An 11,502-nucleotide genomic window follows, 5' to 3' on the forward strand; every position below is an offset into this window, starting at 1 on the left:
CTGTCTCTACGTCGTCCATTTCTTTTAAATTTAGTGGATGGTTTCTAAGATAAAATGGCCTAAATAAGTGAAATTGGTTTCTGAAAGTGATTGCCAAATTGACATCATTTGGCCAACCAAAAAAAAGTGCATCAATTTAGCACGTGAGCTGCAATTGTCCCATGGTTAAACAGCAAATCCAAAAATAAATGCCACGTGATCGTGAATCACGATTTCCCCTCCTTCTTGATGATTCATGCTTCAATATGTCATTAATTTCAAAAATTATACACCCCAAATTAAAGCTGTATGTACATAATGTAGGCCCTATTTAAAAAAAAAATCTAAGCAAATATGCTTTGATCTAAAATAGCATTGTGGTCAGAAAGGCTATAGCCTTTATGCATATGGATGTACCCAGATTTAGAATTTCAATATATCGCATGGTGTTTGAACACACGGACGTGTTTAGGAGCTCAGATGATCGTTCCCTCCAGAAATTTTATCAGACGATAATACTGTACACGTGATCCAAAACATGTGATTTAAAGCAAGAGATGGCTTACTCAGAGTTATAATTTCTCCAGTTCCGGCGCGAGGAAACTGCTCATGTCAGATTGAATAATACGCGCTCAAACGCAGACGATCAGTCATGAACTTGGAATAGTTGATTAGTAAGCCCAAAAAGGAATAACTTAAAGGAATTGTAGATGGTCTAGTCTGACCAAGGCTAAATCCATGACTGACAAGGACTGCCGAAATTGAGACTAAAGCGCATTATAGACTAATAATTATCTACCGTATATTAATATGAATAAGATCACTTTATTCATACAGGAAGTATACTGTTAATTGGGATATAATTGTTAAGCATGTTTAATGTAGAATATTTCTTACCAATTATTATATTTGTAATTGTTATGTTATTTAGGGATAATACCAGTAATCAGTGTTCCTGGGTTAAAAATATATGTGTGCTTAGATACGATACTTTGTTAATTAATTAATCAAATATTATTAAATTCTTTCATATAATTTTGGTAAAATATAATGCAATCTAAAAATATTTTAAATAACACTATCCTTACAAATATATCTAGTGATTTGTAAAAATACCTTTAAATTTTATATATTTTCCTCTACTTGGAACTTACTTTTGAGTGTAAACGTATGAAGATTGTCGTTGTTGTCACGTGACAGTCTTCTAACAAATGCTTCCGTTAAGTTTAATTTTGTTAGAGACTGATATTGCTTATTTGGCAGGGACGCATAATAGACTATAGACATCACCTCTGCAGGCAGAGTACCATTTTCACAATCTGTCGTTTTCTACTTTTTTTTACATCACTTTCTTTGGTTTTAAATTTGTAATTTCAAGATGCCAGTCCATCGACCGAAATCGGAGGATGAACAAAATCTGGTAAGATATTTTGCTAAATTGTTTGTTGCCGTAGATAATACTGTGTTTTATAAGGACTGTAAACCTGATTTTAAGCTCTCTTCGGTAATAGCGGTTTGAAAGTGTACAGTAAACGCAAGCCTATTGTACATTGGTCAGATTATGTATCTTAGTGTTTACGATGCTTCCCATCCAATTCCAGGGTCTGAGGTTCAATTCCTGGGTCCACAGGACTTTTTCTCACGATCCCCACCCCCTCCCATCCCACCAAAAACAAACAAAGAAACATTCCACTCCACAAGAAAAAGAAAATATCACTACATTAAATCTCTTAAGGGTGATGACCTGTCTCTTATACACATCTAGATGTGTATAAGAGACAGTGATCAGAGTCAGCAATAATTTTCATTATGCTTTACCGGTAATTGATTTTGTAATCGCTTTATTAGCTATAAAATTACGGATGGTTATAAAATGATAAATAGAGTTAATGTCTGTGTCGGACTAAGAGCATTGAACATAAAAAATAGTTAATAGACCTTTCTTAATTGGTTACTTTGTATATTATCATTTTAAAATAAAGATTAATTCAATTCATTAACATTTATTTTAATTAATGGTAAATAATAATTACAATATAGTTATGGTTGGAATATGTACATACACAAATACGAATATAATCATTAACAGGATTATAATAGGAGATGAAATATCTTGTCACGTAAGATGCTAAATGAAAAAGGAGAAAATATTGTCCTTGTTTATTAACAATACAATACCCATAAATATTGTTTCTCGCATAGACCCTTAAATTAGATGGTACTAAAGATTATGTACGGTAAATTAGCATAATATCAATTGTTTTGTCTCTTACTATATTTGTCGTTGATAACTGATCTTTTAAATGAACAATTTAAGACTTTATTTGAGTTTTTTTCAGATTTCATCAAACTCACACACACACGCACGCACCCCGCCATCCCCCCCCCCCCACACACCCCCCCAAAAACCAACCACCAACAACAACAATAATAATAATAATATCTCGAATTTATATGACGCCAATTTTAAACAAGATCAAAGGCGCAATGCATGTGAAAAGCCACCGGAAAACAAATGCATGGTCTTAAGCTGTGACTTAAAGTTGCAAAAAGAGTTGGACGAAGTTGGAACAATGGCAAGAGCGCTCAGTTCGAATTAAATCTTGAAGAATTATCATAATGGCTGTTCAGTTTTCCAGATTTTGAACACACACACACACACACACACACACACCAACACACACACACCCCCCCCCCCCCCCCCAACACACACACACACGTTTGTTTTCTGAAATGAAGAGCTACTCCGTTTAATTTAAATAATTACCATAGACATAAGTATGATCTTGATCTTGATAGTATAATTAATAAAAAAAGAAAAACAGCTGGAGTATCACTCAATGGTTGAATAGTGATGACAGGGAAGGGACTAGTCAATTTTTGCAATTTATTTGCAAAATGCAACAGAATTATTGATTGAGGTATTGTCAGTTAACAGGAACAATATACTGTACATAGGTTTTAAAATATTTAGCTCAGCGGAAACAGCGGCTACTTAGATTTATTGATATAGCCGACTATGAGCAGTAGAAAGATGAAATTCTAGTTCATGCCAACGTTTGCAGAAACGCATCGCCTTTAAATGTGTTTCCTGTTGGCGGTGACGAAGAAAAACTAGTCCCTGTTGGTTTAATTTGCTTAATTAATTGTAGAGTTTGCCAAGAATGTGAGAGGCAGGCCTTTGTTACTACTTATATCCATTCACCCATGGAGGATACAGAGGATATTGTAGCTACAAATTTGGCTTCCTTTATGACTCAATCGAAGAGTTAAAGAAGACTTTTCTGTGAAATCTATAAAACCTGTCAAAAAGTTTCCATTACCAAATAATGGAAAGATAACAGAAAAATTAAGAAGTGTGGTATCTTAGTAATATTTTTACCGCATTAGAATTAATATTAGTATTAGTATTAAGCATTAATGTGTTTCTGATATACCGAAATTTACCATTGATTACAAAATTAAGTGTTTGATTCCAGTTAGGCTATTATTATTCTCAATCACAATGGAATAAGAGAGAGTTACTCTCTAAGGAATTCTCAGTTCACATTACATGTCCCTATTTAATTGAGTCCCTTATATTTCATAGGTCAAAAATGGAGGAACACCTATGAAAAATGGTCACTCTAAATCAGTTGTCGTCCCGATGGAACAGCTTAACGGCGGTGAAAAGCTGGAGCAAGAGACAGACACCGCTGTGGCTGAGGAATCCTATGTGGACCCTTGGACAGTAGCAGAAATTGCAAATACATCTATACCGTGGTCAGGTAAGCATAACAAATACAGTAAAATTGCCGAATATGGATATGTATGTCGTAGGCAGAACGTAGTTCTGTTTGACAACTTGTATGCAAACTTTTGATGAGCAAGAGTGTGCCATTCGATAATTCTAGCATGCATTGACAATGCTAGTGGTGGCGCTTCAGGTGCAATGAGGGAGTTCCATGTAATTCATTTACCAAGAATAAATTTGAGCAAATTGTTATCAATTATATTTTATTTCAAACATTAAATGTCTGTTGTTATTTTTAGCATTTGAATTGAAAATGCACATACACATTTAATTTCACACTTTTACTTCTGTATAATTAAATTACAAGCTTGGTACTTCATCATTCAACCAGTGTTTGTGTCTAAGGGGAGTCATACGAACCACCTAAACATTCGTCCATTTGAGGACGATCTTTGACTGACGCGTTGCGTCAAATTAACTTTCCCCAGAGTTTTCTCTTTTCATCCTGCCTCATAAACATTGTATTCACTCTGACGCCACCACATAACTACGTCGAGACACCATTGCCAAATCTCTAGCTAGTATACATATTTGAATTAAATAAAGCATTGTATGAACGAATAAATGAGTCAGACACTATTAAAATAGACTGTATTTGTAATTATATTATGAACTTGTCAAACATCCAAGACAAATCAGTTGTAATTAGTTTAACTGGAAGTCAATATAAAATTGCAAGGAAATAACCCCCCTGCTTATAATAATCCGAAAATGTTGTTTTGAGTACGTTTCTCGTAATCTTCCCGTTTCGCATGATTCTTAATTTGTAATTCTTAGTGTTAATTAAAGAACATTTATTAAAATGCGCGTTAGAATGTTATACGCCACTGACTCTAAGTCTAAATATTATTATGACCAAATTGGGAAAGGTTATACATTTCCATTAACAAAATAATTATAATAAATATAATCGATAGAATATAAAAAAACATTGTATTTAGATTGTATCAGTACGACAACTGGATCTTTCTACAGCTCAGATCCAAGAACTAACTTCAATAACGACTGTATTTATTGGCTGAACACTCAATTATTCTCTGGTCAGATTATCAATGTTATTATGTCGTCATGACCATATTTAGCTTTGTCACATGTTTTTGTCACAAAAAATCTATAGTCTGGACAGGGCTTTAGTTTTGCCAATTTTCCTCTGCTTCTTACAGGAGGCCATGTGAAATATCTGTTGATCATTTCCGATTTTCCATTGTAAATCACCAACGGTTTACCATAGAACTAATGTCAACTAATAATATCCTATCAACAATTCTGTTGCTATGAATAATTAAAGAAGACCAACATATTATGCATGGGGTTATGACACCGTTTGCCCTCCATACTTGACCACATCAAGGTGTGAATCAACATTTGCAACAAATTTAAATTTGTAACGAATAATGATAACAATGACAGTTAGTATTTACTTAAATGGCGGCCTACGTTATTGAAAATAATGTAAACCTGAATCTAACGTAGGCCCATTTACACTAATAAGCCAAAAATTTGCTGAAAAGGGGTCCGAACCAATCGCCGATTAAAGTCTCGGTCCGACGACCCGGAATACGATATTCCCAGTAGGGCTCACAGGGAGAGTTTGTATGGCTTAGTATGGTCAAAATTGTGCTTTTAGACCACAATATTAGGGAGTAGCAACCAAAATAACGTTATTGAATAGGCAAATTATTATTATTTTTCTTTATGATCCGACGACCTAGTTGACGACATAGGGTCCAGGCCTAGCTGTCCGACGGGGTGGCAAATTCCCTTGCCCCCCCCCCCCTGCTTCCGCCACCACTGATAAACCTACAAGTTATTTGTTAATGTTTTGTTTTATTTTACGTATATGTACGCAATACGTAAGAGTTTTATCCATTGTATCCGTTACCGAAAGGTGTTGATCTGAATCTTTTATATAAATGCTCAAAGAAACATTTTCAATAAATTTGGAAATTATTATTATGTCATTATATGACCATCACGAACAGACAGAAAACTCCATTAAAAAATTGAGTTGTGGCGGGTCGTCCCGCGGGTGGAATTTCGTTATTGTTTACTGCCACAGCAATGATAAGTGATTCGGAAAATAGGCCTATTATGGTTAAAAAGTGATCCATTAGATGATAACTAGAGTGATAACCATATGGTTCTAGGCATTGTGTTAGGACACTTTTAGACACACCTTGTGCAAAAGACGAAGAAACGCTTGATATAGGCCTACTTGAAAATTAATATTGTAAATACTCAAGTGAGCATCCACGTTATAACTTTATTTTGGTTGGTGGCTTTAGTTCGAGGAAGGGTACCGAAAATGATTGTATACTGTCAATGAATGCCCAGCTGACTGGGATAGTAAAGTATATAATGAAGATGCACCATGCTCCCGAAAAGAACAAGCAATGACAAGATTGTAAATGTATTTGGTCGTGATCTCTTACAGTTTTGTTGCACTACTGGTTTAAAACTTATTAATGGAAGAATTAATCCAACTAGAACCTTTTTTTCACTTTTGCAGGTCGCCAGGGCAAAAGCGTAGTAGTCTATGCTCTCTATAAAGCTTCAGTATTCGTAGATATTTCTACGCGTGCTGAGTCAGCTGCCCATCTTCCAATTTCGTTTTCTTTCCGTTCTGGTTGGAAAGCCTTGCCAAAAATACTCATGCATATACCATGCAGGTTCTGATAATATTATCATTGTACAGTTAATACCGTGACTTTTAGGATTTTTGAGAAATTAAACTTATTTATAAATAAGCGGAATAATTCACATATCAATACATTCAAAATAGAGTTCTAACAAGCCCTAAATTTTTCATAAATTAAAAATGCTGTATCTATTATTGTTAAAATTTTCAAGGATGTTGGAAATCATGCGTCGGCCGTTAATGCCAATAAGACGTGAAGTGTAAATTTGTGGTTTGACAACGCTTGCACACGTATGAAAAATACTGTACAGAAAAAAATACGTAAACTCAAACATTCATTCCTTATATTCCTTGGCTGATTACAATTTTTTAAAATGTAATTATAAAAAGCAAATTAAAGAAAAGAAAAAGGGAAAAGGGATTTTACACATCGCAAAATAGGAGATTTAGTAAGTTCCCTCCTTCAAAATGATAACACAGGCTTCTGGTCAAAAATTAAAGGAGTGAAGATCACCCCAAACAACTGCTTCCAATATTTCAATAAACTTTTTGAGGTTAAATGTGATGAACTTAAAGAGGTTGAAAGTCAATTCGAATTAGAATTATACCATTTGAACTAATAATTGGAATGATATATGGAATGAATATCTTGATAGCGCGATCTCACATGATGAAGTCGATACGGTATTGAAACGTAATCATAAAAATGGAAAAGCCACTGGTATGGATGTTGTCCCTTCTGTAAATCAACTATTCTCCTAATCAAATTATTCAATTTGATCCTAGCGTACTGGTTTATTTCCGCTTGAATGAGCCTTGATCCAGGACTGTTTGTTCCTATATTAATTAAGATGCGTGTCAGAAATCATCCTAAATTATTGCGGTATTCCTATACTCTATAGTCATAAATAAAATTTTCTCAAAAATTGTATTAAACAGACTCAAGTTTTGGGCAAATACCGAGTGGGTATGCTTTTTATATCAAGAACAATGTGGGTTCCGTAAAGGGTACAGGACACTAGATAATGTTTTCAAAATCGAATTGGTGAATAAATATCTTTTTCGTAAAAGGGAGAGGTTTACGTTGCGTTTGTAGATTTTCAGTAAGCGTTCGATCAGATATGTCATGGTACACTTTTACTAAAACTAAAAATGTTTGGTATCTCAGAAAATCTATATAATTTACGAAAATCCATGTATATGCAGTTAAATGCACGTGGAAGATCATCATTTGGAATAACTGAAGCCTTAAAATGCACAGATGGGGATGGCAAACGAGGGGCAAAGTAAAATTTTAGGGGGAAAATTATGTTTCTCATAGCAGTAGTAGTGGCAATTGGCTGAAAGCCCAACAACGCACAGCTTAATCTCAGGCAAATAAGGCGATGTTTGGACTTCAAAAAATCTTGAAAAATGTGTTCATCTTACTATCAAAGACCTTTCTAAAATATCTGATTCCAAGATACGTCCTATTTATATGGATGTAATATGAGGGAGGGGACGAAAGAGAGTAAAATACTAGAAAGGGCCCATCTAAAATTCTGTAGCTATGTTCTTCCAATTCCAAAAACAATTACAAAGGGCCTTGCAGTTAGAAGGGAGCTGGGAAGAAATTCTCTCCACCAACAAGAATCATTTGCATTATTAAGTATTGACTATTATCCTTATCAAGACTTGCTATTTTAGATCTCAAGGTACAAAAAGGAAAATATATACCACGCTTGGAACCTGTAAGTAGAGTGTGCAATAGAGGTGACGTGGATTCGTTTCATTTTGTTTTTATTAATCAAGAAAAAAAATCGTTTTATTCCAAACTATGTTCCAAATCTGTTCTTTTTTGCTACGCTATTTAAGTCTAAAAATTCCAGTACGGTGAAATAATTATCAAATTTTATTATTTGTGCGTTTAAAACACGACCCGTTCACTTGGCACATTGTTTATGTTATAGGGCCGTTGGTCTTTACTATATAAAGTCTTCCTTTGGAGAGAATGTAATTGAATTGTTTCAAATTTCCAATGCATTATTGCTGTTTTGCTTGTTTTAGGTGTTTGTTTTGTGTTTATGTTTTTTAAAGACTTTTTAAAGCTGTCTTATCAAAATAATGTTCTGACAAAAACCTGTTGTATTCCTATATATGTGCATAAATATGGTCATGATGTGATGTCATCATTACCATATGATTAGGCATGTTACATGTTTTTGTCGAATATAATTTGATAGTCTGGACAGGCCTTTAGAATGAAAATATTTCGCCAAAATATCCCTGCATACAATTCTGAACAAGTGGTCTTAAATTTTATATTCAGAGTTGGATACGAAGGGCAAGGTGAAGCGAGTGATTCTGTGGATTCTAAAGCCGATAATGATTGTCACTTTACTCTACTTCTTTATCTGTTCATTGGATATCATGAGTTCTGCCTTCAGACTACTGGGCGGGAAAGCTGCCGGCGAAGCTTTGTCGCACAACGAGCTCCTCAACAATCCAGTCTGCGGACTTATGTTGGGAATTCTTGTCACTGTACTCGTACAGAGCTCCTCAACCTCCACATCAATAACTGTATCCATGGTGGCTGCTGGATGTAAGTAGGCCTACAAGTGAAAAATAGCAACTTCTTGTGATCAAAATGCTCAAGATTTTAAATGTGTTTAGCCAAAGAATAGAAGTCTACGGCTTATCTGATTTTTAATAAAGTTTTGTAAAAATGATAAGAATAATACTCATTATTCAAATCATCGGCTCCTAATTAGTCAACTCGTGAGTTACAAAGAATCAGTGAGCTGTACAAAATCTAATTTACATACAAAAGTTACTAAGCAGATATCATTATATTGTCATTAAAAAATACAATTGAAACATTGTTTTAGATAATTAGAATTTGAAATAATGTTTATCATATTTGTTAATGGTTTTCAATTTATAGAACATAATTTATTAATTATGTTGTTAAAGACTCCATTATATCGAATTATACGTATATCGCGGTTTTTGTGAAGATATTTCTAAAGAATTGGAGGTAATTGTTACTGGCAATTCATTTGGGTCCGTTCGTAGGAGGCTACTGGAGATAGTGTAGAGAACTGAAGACTGCCGCGGACAATGGAATCCATCTATAGGGTTACACTGACTTCGTCTCGAAAAGTTCATTATTAACGAGATGGATCTTGAAGTGTGTATGTGTTTCAAATAATTCACTCAATTACACGTTCATATTCTTTACTTTAATTTCAGTGCTACAGGTACAACCAGCCATCTTTATCATCATGGGAGCTAATATCGGAACTTCCGTAACTAACACAATTGTCTCACTTGCGCAATCGGGTGACCGAAACGAATTCCGGCGTGCCTTTGGCGGAGCCACTGTGCATGACATGTTCAACTGGCTTGCTGTATCGATCTTACTCCCTCTAGAGGTCATCACTGGATATCTTTACCGCTTAACGAACTTAATCGTAAAATCCTTCAACATCCATACCCATGAGAACGCTAAAATCGAACTTCTGAAGGTTTTAACGAAACCGTTTACGAAGAAGATCGTGCAGGTTCGTAGGTAACATGATTTAATAATCCAGTTTGGATTTTTAATTTCTTTTAAAGTTGTGTTTTTTTTTCCATCTAATTTATCACTAGGCCGAGCTAATGTTTTTATATGATTGTGTTAACTGATGATATTTATGATTATGATAATTATAATAGTGTTAATAAAAAAAAAAACCAAAATAGTTTGTATTTTCAAAGTAGGTAGTTTTTTTATTCAATAATTGTTAGCCAGACTTTCGCTGTCATCACTACATCTTTTTTTCAGCGAACTGGTAAATCCTAACTAGTCTGCTAGTCTTGTGACCACTCTGGGTAGGCTGCCACACGACAGCAGATTTGTTTATTTAAGTTTATTTCAACAATGTTTAATTGAGTGACCCTCAGTATCTAATGTAGAGGCCCATTTATAAAAACTAAAATATTGCTGTAGCTAAGATGTTGTGTAAAGTTTCTTATATTGTAACTTGGCGAATTTCAAAGGATTCTTATTTTTCTGTTTTATTCATACGGTGTTTTCTGTGCTGTGTTGCATGTTTCGTGTGCCCTCCGACCCTTGTAATTTTGTACGGTGTCATACCTTAGTAATTGTAAAACGTAGATGTTTTATACCATATGTCGATAACACTGTCAATCAAGTGTATGTTGGTGGACATTCAGTGCAGGTGATCGTGTATATTGGCTGTTTTGTGGTGTACTAACAATTACATAATGTGAAGCATTTCATCAAAATAAGGCCTTTTCTGACACACAGTCAACTGAAGACTTAAACAGAACATTTGTAAAGCTCTATACAAGATTGAACTTTCCTGAATTTCCAGCATCGTAAGTGACACTAATGGTATTTATGATGCTATTATGGGATTTATGATGGTTGCTGTTCTTGTATAAAACATCAGGGCAATACTTTCAACATGGATCGAACTTTAAATTCAATATGTTATAATAGTAGACCAGACCAAGTCAAATAGCTTATACTAACATTCTCAACTTTTACGTTCATAGGTCGATACCAAGGTCATCAGCAAGATATCTACAGGTCAAGTTGACGCTGACCATTCGTCGCTGTTGAAGGTCTGGTGCAAGAAAGCTGAAGTTGCTGTTATCAGCAACTTAACAGAACCAGCGTCATTTACAGAGACACGCTATGACGCGAATGGGACCCTGGTCGACTCGACGTATGAGGTGAACATTACACGGTCTGAGACGGAGTATGAAAAGGTTGGAGTTGAAAAATGTAAGTTGTAGGTTTATTATGTCATTAGTTTTTTGGCGGCGGATGGCAGCGTTTCTTGGGTATTCCTCCTCAATTTGTCTGAAAGGATCCTTTATTGCAAAACAGCTTAAAGGAATTTCATAGGCTGTTAGTCACATCCAATGTAACATAGGCGTAGATCCCGGGGGGGGGTGGGGTAGAGGGGATATATCCCCCCCAATATTTGACAAGGGGGGATGGTCCATTGAATCATCTCCCCCAATATTTTGACTATGTATGGGATAAAATGGAGCTTTACACACTTCAAAAGACTGTCACAGAAATAATTTGCACTGTCTT

General features: G+C 34.9%; 1 protein-coding gene across 1 annotated transcript in view; it reads left to right on the top strand.

The window, feature by feature from the left end:
- Nucleotides 1-600: 600 nt before the first annotated feature.
- LOC117115175 (sodium-dependent phosphate transport protein 2B-like) overlaps nt 601-11,502 on the top strand; it is a 14,442-nt gene continuing 3,540 nt past the window's right edge. Inside the window, exons 1-5 of the mRNA XM_033258882.1 lie at nt 601-1,399; nt 3,569-3,746; nt 8,719-8,991; nt 9,642-9,952; nt 10,953-11,184. Coding sequence (XP_033114773.1) covers nt 1,358-1,399; nt 3,569-3,746; nt 8,719-8,991; nt 9,642-9,952; nt 10,953-11,184 — 1,036 coding nt within the window. The 5' untranslated portion in view covers nt 601-1,357. The remainder of the gene's footprint in view (nt 1,400-3,568; nt 3,747-8,718; nt 8,992-9,641; nt 9,953-10,952; nt 11,185-11,502) is intronic.

Source organism: Anneissia japonica, unplaced genomic scaffold (assembly GCF_011630105.1).
Source record: "Anneissia japonica isolate Jap-2015-1 unplaced genomic scaffold, ASM1163010v1 scaffold6997_len847652_cov182, whole genome shotgun sequence".
NCBI classification, from domain to species: domain Eukaryota; kingdom Metazoa; phylum Echinodermata; class Crinoidea; order Comatulida; family Comatulidae; genus Anneissia; species Anneissia japonica.